This window comes from Macrobrachium rosenbergii, chromosome 44 (genome assembly GCF_040412425.1).
Source record: "Macrobrachium rosenbergii isolate ZJJX-2024 chromosome 44, ASM4041242v1, whole genome shotgun sequence".
Lineage (NCBI taxonomy): Eukaryota > Metazoa > Arthropoda > Malacostraca > Decapoda > Palaemonidae > Macrobrachium > Macrobrachium rosenbergii.
The window spans coordinates 24,660,125-24,675,954 of record NC_089784.1 but is presented as its reverse complement, the minus strand read 5'-3'; the positions used below and the strand labels follow the sequence as shown (position 1 = coordinate 24,675,954).

The window sequence follows — 15,830 nt, the reverse complement described above, 5'->3', positions numbered from 1 at the left end:
TGAACTAGCCAGACCTTGTCTTCCTAACCTCACTTAGGGTGCAATACCCTGACCTGGCTGGGGGAGGTTTGCCTCCCTCTTCCTGGAACCCTACCCCACAATAACACTAAACATAAGAAACATGGACTAAGCTTTCGTTCCGGAGTAGTGTTAGATCCTGATCCCGTCATTCTGCAGACTACCCACAAGCAGTGAAAGACTGGAAAGGTACCTGAATTATTAGTAAGATGTGGTATTGTGGTTAAAGTGTGGTTGTGTGACTGATCAGGTTTTGTAAGGTGTCTCAATGAGGCTCAAAGGAATAGATGAGAAATAATTTTTCCTTTGTATTATAAGGCTAAATGTGGCAAACCAGGCTGTAAGAATTTTAAGGCATAAAATGTACTATACTAAGGAAGATACATACATGGTAGGATTTTGATTAAGAAAGTGAGGCAGATGACTCAAGAATTTATAGGAGTGGCCACAAAGGCAAATGGCAGTGACACAGAGAAATATGAATTTTGGTGTATAGCAAAATGACCAAACAAAATGGAGCAGGTAGGTAAAAATGAAATAGCAGAAGGTGGATGAATAAATGAAAGAATAATAAAGATTAAAATACTCTAATGAAAGAAATCAAAGCAAGAATAAAATGATCCTAGAAAATAAATCAATGACTGTTTTCTTGATATAAACACCATAATCAAGAAAACTAGAAAAGCAAGATTTTTGGGAAAGGTTATCAGATGAAGTGACAGGAGGGTACTTTAATGGCCTCATATAAAGTACCAGTTAGTTTTGAGGATGTTAGTGGAAGATATAGCTTTGGAGACAGAGAGATGAGGAGGAGGAAGCAGTACTGGTATTCTACGAGAACCAAGATTAAAGCTGACAAGCACGTTTAAACAGCACAAAGATGTTGATAACGTACAAAAGTGGAGAAGCTGAAACATATTGATTTCACAGACATGGTATCAAAGAAGTGGGTTACGTCGTTATGCCAGATGAGGCAGGTAAATAAACGAGGCTTGTGATATATATCTAATGGGAATAAAGACGTTAAAATGGTATATAAAAAGGGAATTCAGTGTCAGTTTAAATAATGAAATAACAGGATGAAAGGGGAGCTATAAAGTAAAAATGTTTTAAGTTAAATAGCTCTGCACCTACAGAACAGTGGTGTGCCCGCAACTGTACATGTGGAGGGCGTCCTTAGGAACCAGGAACCAGGCTCAATGCAACATAGACTGCGAGAAGCTAATTTATCTATTTCTAAGTATTAGCTCGGCACGGACTGTTTGGAACGGTTCTGCGAATACGAGGGGCATTAGGAAGCCGTAAGTTCAAGAAGGGATTGGCTAAGGAAATGTATTGTAAAAGGAACCATACTAACCTAACGCACCGTAACTTAAATTAACCTAGTAGGCCGTGTTACTTAGCCCGGGGGACGAACCCCCGGTGAAGGAAACAACACTTTTCACCAAAGTTCCCCTATAACACTGTGCATGTGCAACGGCAAAAATATAAATCAGTTCTGAGGTTAATTACGATCGAGCGACAAAAAATAACGGTAAATTCTTGATAAGCAACCGAAATACTATAGAAAAAGTCAATTTCCAAGGTAATACCCGACAGGTAGCCAATACTTAGTTCTGTCAGGCGATAGAAAGGAAATCAAGATAAAGTGAGCCCATAGTGACTGCAGCTGTTATCTGTATTCTAAACACGTAGTTTGGTGTGCGGCCGCCAGAGCGGCGCTGCAGGCCCTTGCCCCCAGCCCCCGATATCCGGGAACCGCGGAAGTTGAGTTGAATAGGTGCTAAGTGTATCCAGTGATTTCGTTTTTTCGTTCATTCTCGTCACAGTGATACGGTATGCAGGTATAAATGGAGACATGGACACGGGAACTCTTCAAGAGAAAATGGAGTAATGTATCACAGGTGAGCAAAGAATACCGAAATTTATTTATGCATATGTAATTTTTTGTACTTCTTTCGTAGATGTCTTGATACGTTTTCTCTGTTGATAGGCTATGTCCTATTAGGGTATTTATTGTGCAGTGGCAATTTCATTTTTGAAATCAGAACATCATCAGTATTATATGTGTCACATTATGTAATGTAAGAAAGGTCTTACTCGTTACTAAAAAGTGTTGTGTACTTAAGTAGGCCTGATCAACAAGATACTGTGGTGCGTAAGGATATCTGTTGTATTTTGTCAGTCATTAAGAACTCTTTGCAGTAGGTAGGCCTGTAAGATAGTGTCTAGGCAATTAATTTTTCAGCATTAGATAAGTAAAGGCAGCGTTAGAGTTGTTCATCAGAATGCATTTTGTCAAACGTGGTTTCTCAACGAAATACCGAAATATCATACTTGGTGAGAGTATTTCAGGACGACGTAAACAAACCGGAGAAAAACACTTCTATTTTTTATTCCAAGTGAAAAGATTAAATTTTTATATTTAACAAATCAGAGTTTAACTTTTCATCAAACGATGTCTCGCATATAGAGATAACAAGGAAATGAAGTTCGGTAGCCTAGGCTACACATGTCCCTTCAAACCACCCATTTGGTAAGATGTAATATTATTTAAACTTTTCTAAATAAAAATTGATTTCGATTGTGTAAAAATAGCTGCTCTATGGTAAAAGTTATCGAATTATCACGCCAAGAAAGAAAATAGACAAGGATTGGTAACAATAAGGAAAAGAAGCTTAGCCCGCTAGGCCTACGCTTAGTGATTTGGCAAATATTTTATTCTTCTCAGAAGAGTTTCATTCCGAATAAGTTAAAATTACTTTCTCGTGGTAGTCTTTACTTAACCGCTCCCAAACGTTTCAAACCTTAGAAAGAAATGACTGACAGCATCGTCTGTCGTCGGTTTGTTTACGTTTTCCAGTATATGAAGTATATACCGATTAGAATACGATATTCTTTACTTCAGTTACAATAGACCTCAGAACAATATTTATAAATATACTGTACAGTAATGGTTAATTTAATTGTAATTCAATAAATGTTCATATAATAATCAAACGGCAGGGGAAAAAAAGCAAAGTGCTTCGTCTCTCGAGTATAGTACAGTGTGTGTGCTAGTCCAGTGCTGGACCAGGACCATTGCTGCTCGTTTTCCGTTTCAAAAATTCCGCCGTTTTCTTCCTAAGTTAAACAAAGGTCAGGATTGAGTACTAAATGGTATGTATATCCGGAGTGATGAAAAATGACAAATACAAGGTTTTAAGTATTTTTTAAAATTTATTTCTTGTAGACTAATATTAGTAGCTTTGTGCAAATAGAGAATCATTAATTGTATTGGTTTCGCTGTGGTTCAGTAATTTTATCATAGGAAATAATACAAAAGTCAAGGTAAAATTGTGACTTCAGTTTCATCATCGTCGGAAGAATTTTACATTCGCACATGTTCTTGGGAATCATGTAAGGAAAGGATTGAGTGACATACTGGCTGAGTGTTGTCTAGTTTATTGGTGGTACCTTACTGAATCCATGTACATTTGTTGTTGTTTCAGATTTAACTGGCCTTGTGCCAGCACGCGCTCTTGCTCCTAGAGCAGCCCGTAAGCCCATGTACAGAATCTTCGAAGTTGTTATTGGCTGGTGCGAGACAAGGCAAAACAGATTATGTTTCGGAAATCTGTGCTTGTTGACAGACAAACAGATTACGATTGTGAGAGACATAATAAACGTACAGTGATAAAACATATCAATGGAAAGGCCAGGAAATTCCACACATGGACATTTGCATGAGATTCGAGACAGATTAATGGATACAATGCAGTAGCATAATATATGTGAAATGGCGAGACGTTTGGCGTCTTCACAAACAGCAACATACATACAGTTTGATACAGAAGAGTCGGTGGAACATTATATGAGTACATAATTGGAATGCTTGCATGGCAATGCAAGTAGTGGTGATTGTACATGAATCGAGATAACAATGATTAGAGAGAAATAGACAGGAAATTGTATGGTAGAAGTTGCGTTCCTTCAAGCGCTCCCCTCCAGCTGACGCACGGGAGGGAGAGAGAGAAAGCGCGATGCTTTGTCTTGTTTCTGTCCGATGGATGATTCTCCCACACATGTGCCCGTAGGATCGCATGTGGTCCCTTACAGTCATTTCACAGAAGAATAAATTATCTTGTAATTTAATGCAAGACTGATATTGATTCTATTTTAAAATATACATGCATGAAACTGTATGTATGTTGCTGTTTGTGAAGACGCCAAACGTCTCGCCATTTCACATATATTATGCTACTGCATTGTATCCATTAATCTGTCTCGAATCTCATGTAAATGTCCATGTGTGGAATTTCCTGGCCTTTCCATTGATATGTTTTATCATTGTACGTTTATTATGTCTCTCACAATCGCCATCTGTTTGTCTGTCAACAAGCACAGATTTCCGAAACATAATCTTATATACCTGTGTATATATATATATATATATATATATATATATATATATATATATATATATATATATATATATATATATATATATATATATATATATATATATATATATACACACAAGCCAGCAAGAGCCACCGTCATTTGCTGGTATATGGTCCTTGTTCAGAATGCTTATGGCAGGTTTCCTCTCTTAAGAGGCAAGGTGACGATGGTAATCATCCTTTTTCCGTGAATCTTAGGAGGGATTTTATTATTTGTGGGATGATTATGTTTAAATAAAAGATTAACAACTTTTGAGTATTACAGGCTTTAGTTTTCTGTAAATGAAAACTATTGTGCCAGCTTTGTCTGTCCATCAGCACTTTTTCTGTCCGCACTCAGATCTTAACAACTACTGAGGCTAGAGGGCTACAAGTTGGTATGCTGATCATTCACCCTCCAATAATCAAACATACCAAATTGCAGCCCTCTAGCCCCAGTATAGGATAGGCCGCCACCGGGCCGTGGTTAAAATTTCATAGGCCGCGGGTCATACTGCATTATACCGAGACCACCGAAAGACAGATCTGTTTTCGGTGGCCTTGATTATACGCTGTAGCGGCTGTACAGAAAACTCGATTGCGCCCAAGAAACGTCGGCGCATTTTTTACTTGTTTTTCAGTGTATACATAAGGTCTGGATTGCCTTCTAAACAACTGCTTTGCATTGAAAACATTATTTTATCTTTACGTTTATTTTCTCAAGTTGTGCATTTACCTCTGACATTTCATAACCTTTGTAGATACTAATGAAAAGTAAAGAAGATAACTGTTAAGGTAAAAGCATTGGCAGTCCATTGCATTCAGTAGGTTTACGAAATATTCTTCCATCGTTTGTTGCTAAAATTCAGTTGGCAGTTGTTAAACATTATTTCCTTCAAGAACTTCTTTGACATCTGTGATCGTTTCTGCTGATAACGCTGGCAAGACATATTTTTTTAAAGAGTAGTTTTACCAGCCCGCTTTTTTTAAAAAAATTCTTCTAGTTAATCATTTTATACGTGAAATATATTTGTAGTAAACTAGATTTCATTTAAGAGGCTGCAGTGTTGTCAAAAGGTACTTATATAAGCATCCAGAATCATTTCGTCCCTTTTTTGGCAAAGTGTCGTATATGTATTTTTTTTTTTTTCAGTTATCGGTATCACGGTGATTTTATCACTGGTAACAGCTTGATCGATCTACAAAATTTGGCAGGTGGCCATCATTTGACCCAAATTAGATAATAGGGTAGGTTTACAACCTGTACCCCTTCCCCCTTCCCTTTGTAATTTATGTGACAACAGCTTCACCGATCTAGACAAAATTTGGCAGGTGGCCATCATTTGACCCAACATAGATAATAGGGTAGGTTTCAAACCCGTACCCGCTTTCCCTTCCCCCTCCCCCTTGTACCTTATGTGGTAAATAAACTGTACGGGTTTATCGTAACTCATTTCATGTACTCGATGCCATTAGAAATATATAATTGAAAATGCTTTACTTCCGTGATTAATAATTCTGTACCAAGGTTTGCGTTTCGGGTCTAGTGGGGGTGTGTTTAGGTTTAGTGGGGTGTACTCAGGTTTAATGGGGGTGTTTCAGTTAAGTGAGTGTGTGTTTAGGTTTAGTGGGGATAAATGGGACAGTCACCACAGTAATGTCTGGATAAAATGGAGTCATCACAGTCATACCTGAAAAATGGGACAGCCACCACAATAATGCCTGGATAAAAGGGACAGTCAGCCCAGTAATACCTGGATAAAAAGGTCAGGCAGCACAGTAATACATGGATAAATGGTATAGTCACCACAGTAATGACTGGTTAAATGGGACACTCATTACAGTAATACATGGATAAATGAGACAGTCACTTCAGTAATATCTGGATAAGTGGGTCAGTCAGAACAGTAATATTTGGATAAAAAGGACACATAGAGCAGTAATATCAGGATAAAAGGGTCAGTTAGAGGGAACATTTTCTTCGTAAGGTTTCTTAATCCTTATGATACTATTCCTCAATGCTCATTCGACTAGTAATGTTTTTTTTTTTTAGTGGGGGTGGGGGGGAGGAGCTGAGATATTCGATTATCTCAACCATGACATTAACTTGGGAACAGGCAACTACATTTCAAATGTCGTGTTCTGCAAAATAGGTTGGAGTTTTCATTCGACAAATAACAAGTATACAGCATCTTTGATTTCTTTAGTGCTATGATGATGGTTTAAGTAAAGAAATCTTGAGAAAAATTCTTATAAACTAGATATTTATGGAAATTCAGAACAAAGCGTGAATACAGTCAGGAAGGCATGCATTAATACGAGGAGTTACAAAAATAACTGGTGTTTGTTAACGTCATAGCCAGACTCTTGCCCGCCTACATATTAAACATGAACCAGTCACATTTGCACTAGTACCGTTCGCCACACCCGATTTATCTTTTGTGTTCCGTTTTGTGCTGTTGAGTGTATTCTCAAACGCATTTGGGATTGACATGGGGTAGTATGTCATGGAAGATGCAATATCATACAATCCAATGAGCAGTACTTACGTGAGACTATCTTTCGTTTACTATATTACTTGTTGTCGGTCATATGGTGACAACCTCGATACGTTTAAATATGCAACAGTCTTCGTGACCACAATAACCAAACAGTAAAACAACGAACAACCCAAACATCGTAGAGATAAAAATGAGGCTTTATGGTAAGAGGAAAAGTATCCTAATTATGAGGTAATGAATCTCTTACCCGTAGAGTACTTGCGCTTTCGACAAATGAATTATCATTACACCATTTCTCCGACAACGTTACGCTTCTACGTTTGGTTTAGTTTTTATTTAGTCAGTTCGTCCATATCTTAGCGGGATTACACAAAGAATTACGTGTGGATTATTTTTTACGAAAATTATACCAACGTTAGTCATAGTCACTGGCTCCAAGTTTTAGAATTTTGAGCTAGACAGGATGGCAACGGACGATATTTCAGAATTACGGTCCCTCACTTGCAACAACTTCTCTATGACAAACTCATCGAAAATGCTTCTTAATTTTCTTGACTGAGTTACGATTTTCGATTGTTATTTATGTATATAACCATTACTTCCTTGGCTGCCTCCATTAGTGATTTCTGTTGGATGTCCAAAGATTCTGGGTTAATGTGGTTGACCGTGAAACTCAAAAATCTACCAAAATCTTGATAAAACTCACCGTGAAATAAATCAGGTATACTGACTTGCTGAGAGAAATTCAAGAATCAATTCAAAACCAAAAACAAGAAATACATTGGAATCCTTTTTGATGGAGCTGGATGGATCCCCCATCTTGGCTACATCCCATCTATCATTCTTCCAAACACGGAAAACTATGAACGGATCTTTCCTAGTGACCCCGAACAAAGTTCGGCGGTCGATCTAGGACTAATATTTCTTGGGGGTAATTATCTTTATGATATTTACAGTCTTTTGTTTATGTTTTTACGGTAATCCCCAACGGGCTTGTACTAAACACGCCGCAAAGGTGGATGCTTGCCCGAATAAAACCCTTGGGGGTCACTATCTAGGAAAGATCACTTGGTCACTGCCCGCTAAATTTGTTTTTTCGGCCAAGGGATTTAAAATAAAAAATAAAATTCGTTGGCAACATGAATGTGCATTTCTTGATTCCTCATTCAAGTTATATGTTATCTTGATTTTATCTGTTTGCAATTTAGCTTTTCTTATATTCCTTACTTATGATTCTTAGCATAACCTTCTTACATAACGGGCAAATCTCGGTATTTCAGTCCGGTAAAAGGATTTTCTGTTAATGCTCTACATTTGATTTATCCCAGCTTCAAATCCTTGTTTTATTTAGTTTTTGACAGCGTAGATTTGCTGAGTATCCATTTCCTTGCAAAAATTTATAAAATACATTTCAATAAAAGCCTATCAACTTACTTCTACATTGTTTCATTTGATTGACTTGGTGGGAGAGAGAGAGAGAGAGAGAGAGAGAGAGAGAGAGAGAGAGAGAGAGAGAGAACGGAAATCAGAACACTGATAGATATGCTTTGCTATTTTCATTATGTTTTCAAATAGCATTTATTTTTACGGTAAGAGAGAGAGAGAGAGAGAGAGAGAGAGAGAGAGAGAGGACCAGTTATAGACATGTTTTGCTATTGTCATTATGTTCTCAAGAATAATTTAGTAATACGTTAAAAGGCTTCACTGACAAAGTACTAAGGAAACGTAGGGAAACATATCATGAAGGATATATCCCTTTATTTTCTGTCTATAAGCACTTCCCTAATACAATACGCAGGCGAAGATTAGGTACCGCGTGCAGAGGGTAGGGATGATAAGGGCCCTTTGTAAGAAGCACGTGGTCAGCGAAAGCAAATTCTAAAATATGACCAGATTAATCATACTTAATCAGGGCCATCAAGTGGTAGAATCTCGTAAAAGTTTGACGAAAAGTTCCTTTAAGATATTACTGAAGGCAAAAGACCACATGTACTGCACTCGTTACCAAGCGAAAGAAAACAAAGACCTCGCAGAAACAATATTCGATGCAAGTACTGTACTGGCCAGGATCCAGAGAAGCTCTTCTCTGGATCCTGGTACTGGCTAAAGTTATAGTAGGCTTACCATGGAGGTAACCACGAATTTGCTAGAGGACTTCTCTAAAGAAGCATGGTAGATTAAGACAAGTCATACCTGAGCGTACTGCTCCAGTAAAATTAGAAATCTAATATTACTTATTGCGCTATACCGAGTACACACTTTCATACCAGTGACCATTAAATGCCTGCCTGTTCTCCAGTGTATACATGTTTTTCAAAAGCACCCCATATAGTCATGGAGCCTGGTAGGGTCCCGTATGCACTAAGATGTACCCTAAATTTGACTTCAGATCTTGTTTAAGGGTTGTTTGGACATAAATAAATAAAAAAAAAGACTTGGTCACGTTCCACAACTGGCCTGTTTTCCCATTTTGATGGCCGCCTGACAAAAATGATAAAAGTCAATAAATGACGAGAATGTACTCAATATGCATATTATTTCAAAGGTCTTGAATAGGAGAATACATAGCAGGATGGTTTGATATGAATTTTCATCAGATAAGGGTATAAATAAAAAATAAAATTAAAAGAAATTTATTCATACATAATTGTTTATCTATGTCTCCCAATACTGTGCGGTAGTATAATTAAGCAATTAAATCATACACTTGTGTAACGAACTATTAATAGTTTGGAAGAAAAAAAACCACACTCAAACCTTCATTTCACATCCACCATTAAATCATCTTCACTGTCTTTGGAATCATTATGACTGTTTCTTAAAGTATTATGTGGATTGCTACACTGCTCACTTATATCACACTTACAGAATTCACAGCAACTGATGTCTGCTACACGGCAAGGACATACATTTGACCTAAGGCATTTTTACAGGTGCATGGAAATGGAAAATCGGGGGTTGATTAGGTTCAGAAACAATAAGTGGTACCAGGAAGTCATCTTTCAAAATGTAACCATAATCTAGTGGATTCAGTATCTATGGTAGCTTTTGTGGCATTTGTCCAGTGATAACATTGCAAAAAAGCTCGCTTAATATGAAGCTGTATGCTATTCGAAGTTGGAACAAGTCTTTCAAAATTGTTTTTAATGCTTTTATGATGGTACAGGAAATATCGCAGCACATTGAATTTAGCTCTTCGTTGGGAGAGTTGGTGGAGCTGTGGACTAGGCTAGGCCCGAGTTCGAGTCTCCGGCCGGCTGATGAAGAGTTAGAGGAATTTATTTCTGGTGATAGAAATTCATTTCTCGCTATAATGCGGTTCGGATTCCACAATAAGCTGTAGGTCCTGTTGCTAAGTAACCAATTGGTTCTTAGCCACGTAAAATAAGTCTAATCCTTCTGGTCAGCCCTAGGAGAGCTGTTAATCAGCCCAGTGGTCTGGTAAAACTAAGGTACACTTGACTTTTGTATCTATGTTGACTCCACTAATGGCTTGGGTATATATAACACCTAGTTTTTCCCTCTTAATGATAATTAAGTACTCTGAATTTCTGTATTAATGGTATGAGAATCCATTCAAAGGAAGTCTGAAATTCATTTGATACTAGAAGGAGGACGTTATTTAATTTGTCGATTCTTGTGAAACAAAATAGTCGTGATACCATTGTATTTGGTTGTATAGGCTAGGTGTACAGTACAAGGGACCATGAAAAATAGTTTAGGTATTCGTCTACTCACTAGGTCACTTTAAAAGAACATGTTAATAAGAGAAAATGTATTTTTAATGGTAAACTAAAGAAAAATATGACTTGCAGGTTTAGCTTTTGTCATTCCGTGAAAGAAGCGCAAATTGTGATGTTACTTTTTTTTTTTTTATCTATGTATGGCTTGTTATTAATGCTCCAATATTTAATTATTTAAAAAAATTGGAATGTATTTTCAATAGTTACCATTTTAACAAATCCATTTTAACATTTGTAAGCTAAAAAAAAACCTCATACATTGTTACTTGAACCTTCTCATGAGAATATGACCAATTAAAAAAAGAATAGAAAAGTTGATGGAATTTTGCCTCTGAAACATAGTGATACACTTTATAATTAAAATTCTAAGATCATCTCGGATTTTTTCAGTGGGTGTAAGTGCCACTCGGCAATAACTTCTCTTGACAGAGCCAATAAATGTTGTAGGCTTATCCCTCTGTCTGTATTTTTTACGTAGGTAAATGACGTTCACTTATTGTTTACCTTCCTAACGATAGTATCTTTGTACAATAACTTCTGTTACGAAGAAATGTCGCTTCGTTTCCTTGATAATCTTGGTCCATATCTTTCGCAATACTTTAAATAATAACCTTGCAACCATTTGAGACAGTTAATTTCTTGGTTGATTCCGCAGAGAATTTATCACTGCAAATTTCATTGACAATATGAAATGAATACAAGCAAGCTCACCTGAAATGTAAACTCGTTCATTGCAGGTGCCTGGTGGGATTAGCATCCTGAAGGGATAGGGTTGGTCTTGATTCCCTAAGGTGGCCCATTCACTATCATACATGTATGTCCATCATGGGTTCACTTTTATGTTTTAGGTCAGGTTGGGATGGGGCTGGTGCTCTATGCCTAGGCCTAAATCATGTTGCCTGGGTAGTTCCAGGCCAAAGTCAGGTAGGACCACAAGGTCCACTGAGTTAGGTTTGGGAAAGGGATCTAATTTATAACACAACTTTTGAGGTCATTCACTCATTTTTAGTTCCCCTTCCCCAACCCCCTTGGGGACCCCACTATGGGCTATAGGCCTTCGTCACAAAACCTATAGCCTAAGGTCTGGGGAAATATTAAAATTAAAAGCTTACTGCAATAATTATGATCAAATGGGTATAAAACACCACCATAAGTGGCCGATTCATTGTTCATGCATGTGACAATGTAAAAAAGTGGAATAGGCCTACCATTACTAAATCCAGTCTGAACCTACTAGTTAACCTACCATCTGCCTTAGTTTAGGCCAGATTATAGTAAAATTTGTTAGTTTTCAGGAGGTATAACCTCATGAACTTCGTATCACTTATTTTTGCAGTAGTGCAGAGCTTTTTAGAGTGACAAATCGAAAACGAATGACTTAAGGTATACTAGGCCTAGGCTAAAGTAAACCCTTCTTAAAGGCCTCCTACCATACTGTACAAGACATTAAGCGATGACACGTAGGCCTTGGCTATGTGAAGCGTAGGTCTAACCTATTGGACAAAGTCGCAGTAGTAAACATTTTCTGAGGAAAAACCACGACAGCTCCAGTGAAAGTCGTTCATATCAGTCATGACATGTCTTTTTTGGAAGATAGGTCTTAAAAGACAACTTACGTCTCATCTGAGTTTCTGAGGTCTAGTTGGAAGTAACAGCGGCCTTGTAAAGTATTTAGAAATAGGTAGTTGATAGGCAGTCGCAGTCACTGGGGTACGAACTTGAACGACTATTCTAGGAGTTTCGAGAAAGCACGAGAAAATCGTCAACACCATCATATTTTACCTCAATGCCCCTAAGTTCCCAGTGCCCATCAGTTGCGACTCTCGTTTAGGATTTTGTAGACAGCTTATACTGTCCATAGGTAATTCCTGTGAACAGTTTCAAAAGATGGGATGTCAAATTAGAAAAAGGAAAGCACATCCATATCACTGTAATAAGTTGTGCAAATGACTATGATGCAAGTCACGGTACTATTGTCCTAGTTATCGCAATTATTATCTGTCTCTTAGCATAATGATTTACGTTTATTTTGTTCATTAAATAGAACCAGCTTTTACTCTTTGAAGTGAAGGTAGAGAATAGAAAGTATCCGACTGTCTAGGTAAAAAAAAAAAAATATTCACATAACTAAATAGTTAACACAAAACTGTATTATACAGTTATGGTCAGCTGTAAACGCTTTAACAATATATCCTACCTACCCCAATGCCCATCATTTCCGACTCTGTTAAGGAATCTGTAGACAGCCTGCTGCCATGAGTAATTTCTGGGTACAGTTCAGAAGATGGGACATCAAAATAGAGAATGGAAAGCCCATCCATGTTATAGAACTAAACTTTTTTTATATATATAGTTACTAGCTTTATTTATGTAAATAGATTATGATGTATGTACAGTATTATAAATTGTTAGAATTGTAAATGTATATTTTCCGAATAAAAGATAAAAAAAATTACGTCTTGTAAATGACTATTGCAAGTCATAGTACAATTGGCTTCACAAAATTCTAAGGTCCTTATCGCATTTATTAACTTTTGCCATAATTGTTTACGTTCAATTTAGTCATAAGTTATGGCCAGCATTTAATTACTCTATGAAGTAAAGACCTAGAGTAGAAAGTATCCCACTGTGTGTAAAAGAAATAATGCATATAATTCAATAGTTAGCTAAAAGCAGTATTGTACAGTTATGGTCAATACAGTAAAGTAGCGGAAAAGACTATCAAAATGAAAACAAAAACTTACAACACAAAAAAATTTTTTTTTTGCTACTCTATAACAGTGATTTGAAAGATTTGATAACCCCCAACTTCTTAAGAATTTTGGAATTAATGTATCATTTAAGAACAATAAAACAGTGAAACATGTATGCATATAGAGACCTCTCCCCACATGTGTATGAAATTCCATGAAAGTCTTGTAATAAATTGTATATTGTCAAACTGGAAAAAACACTGGGAAAGAGAATAGAACAGTATCAAAAATGAACAAGATATGCACAGGTGAGCAGTCGGATTTTTGTACATGTTAGTGAGGACACTCATACACTCAACAGGGCCGTGGCAGAAAGGACAGCTTAATCTAATAAGGCATTGGAAAGAGATATCATTGAGTCTAGTTTTATAGAAGGAAATTATTGCCATAACGTGAATAAGAGCCAAGGTATGTATAAACTTTTTCCTGTTAGTTTAAAAAAGTTTGTAAAATATCTAGATTTTAGGGAAAGTAGTAGTTTATAAGAAAGTGTATAGATAGTGCGTAAAAATAGGATTATCATATTTGTAAATATAGTACCTGATCCTGGCACTATAAGTTTGTCACTCCTCCTCTTTGGCACCTGTCAAGTGTGGGTTGTTACAATAATATACAGTAGTCTCCAACGGTTTTTACGTTTGTCTTTATTGTTCTCTTTCACCTGTTTTGATGTGATTTATATACAGTATATATATATATATATATATATATATATATATATATATATATATATATATATATATATATATATATATATATATATATATATATATATATATATATATATATATATATATATATATATATATATATATATATAGCCCTGTGGTTATAATTGATGCATAAATCATGTGTCAACCATGACGGCATTTCAGGCACATCCACGTAGACGTCATAGGACCTCTGCCGCAATTAGGGGACGCCAGATACCTCCTGACAGCCATAGACCGTTCCACAAGATAGCCGGAAGCAACCCCAATGGTAGAAGCATCAACAAGCGCTTGCGTGGAAGCCCTAATGTCAAGTTGGATAAGCCGTTTCGGTCTGCCGGATGATATAACTCTGTACAGGGGCCCAGCATTCTTGTCGGAACTCTGGGTCTCCCTGGCACGCCTGGTGGGGACAACACTCCACAATATGACGTCATACAACCCTGCGGCCAACGGTATGGTGGAAAGGACCCACTGTTCATTGAAAGCAGCTCTGATGGCACGTTGTACTGACGAGAATTGGAGGGCGCAGCTGCCATGGGTCCTGCTGTGTTTCCGCACCGCACCAAGGGCAAACGGCGAGGAATCTCCCGCAGAAAAATTCTACGGTGAAGCATTAGCCGTACCTGGAGAATTCTTCCCCATGGAGCCGGACGACCCAGATACACCCCTTCCAAGACTAAGAGAAATTGCAAAGAAGTTCGCGCCCTGCCGGAAGACTTTCGCGGACAGGGCCCATAACTTCAGCCCAGAAGGCCTGAAAACCTGTACACACGTCTTCATGAGGAACGACGTCCGCCGCCCACCCTTGACCAGTCCATACAGAGGACCATACCGAGTCGTCAGTAGAACATCCAAGGCCTACCTCGTCAACATCCGTGGGCGGGAAGACTGGATATCTACTGACAGGTTAAAGCCAACCTTCCTAATGGACAGTGGAACCCGGGAGGAAACCAGCAGACGTCCCAGAATTCCTCCACAAAACAAGACCTCGCATGAAGAGCTCAGCATCCCGAAACGAGGCCGAGGACGTCCCAAGGGCCGCACTATGGATGTCACCCGCCCGGCAAAACCGCCGGACGACTCAGCAGTCAAAACCGCCCCACAACCGCAGATATCAAGAACTCGGGGTCGGCTCCTGCTCCCAAGAAGATACCGTGATTAACATCCATCAGATCTTCCAGTCATTATTTCATAATAATAATTGTCTTGGGGGGAGTACTTGTAAAGGCGTCATCTTTACCCATTAATTACGATCATGTATATATTTGTATGTAGAATTTCCTGGCCTTTTCGCCAATATATATTTTATCACGGTATGTACATTATGTCTCTTGTTATTGTTATTTGATTGGCTGTTAACAAACACAAATTGCTCTCACTCAGCTTGCGGGTCACAGCGACCTGGGGTCGGGCACCACGTTTCCGTACCGAGTTCTGTCTTCTTTGACCTCACAATATATATATATATATATATATATATATATATATATATATATATATATATATATATATATATATATGTGTGTGTGTGTGTGTGTGTGTGTGTGTATAAATGTACATATGTATATAAATGTGTATATATATGTATGAAAATGTATAAGTATATAATGTATACATATGTATATATAAATGTATATATACATATATATACATACACATATATGTATGTGTGTAGGTGTGT

General features: G+C 37.5%; 1 protein-coding gene across 2 annotated transcripts in view; it reads left to right on the top strand.

The window, feature by feature from the left end:
- Window positions 1-1,689: 1,689 nt before the first annotated feature.
- LOC136829431 (mucin-5AC-like) overlaps window positions 1,690-15,830 on the top strand; it is a 231,233-nt gene continuing 217,092 nt past the window's right edge. The window contains exon 1 of one of the 2 annotated variants that reach the window (XM_067088049.1): window positions 1,690-1,922. Coding sequence is in view for 1 of the 2 variants with exons in the window: in XM_067088048.1 (XP_066944149.1) it covers window positions 1,912-1,922 (11 nt within the window). In the remaining variant the exon portion in view is untranslated. The remainder of the gene's footprint in view (window positions 1,923-15,830) is intronic. The other variant, XM_067088048.1, reaches the window with a different exon arrangement.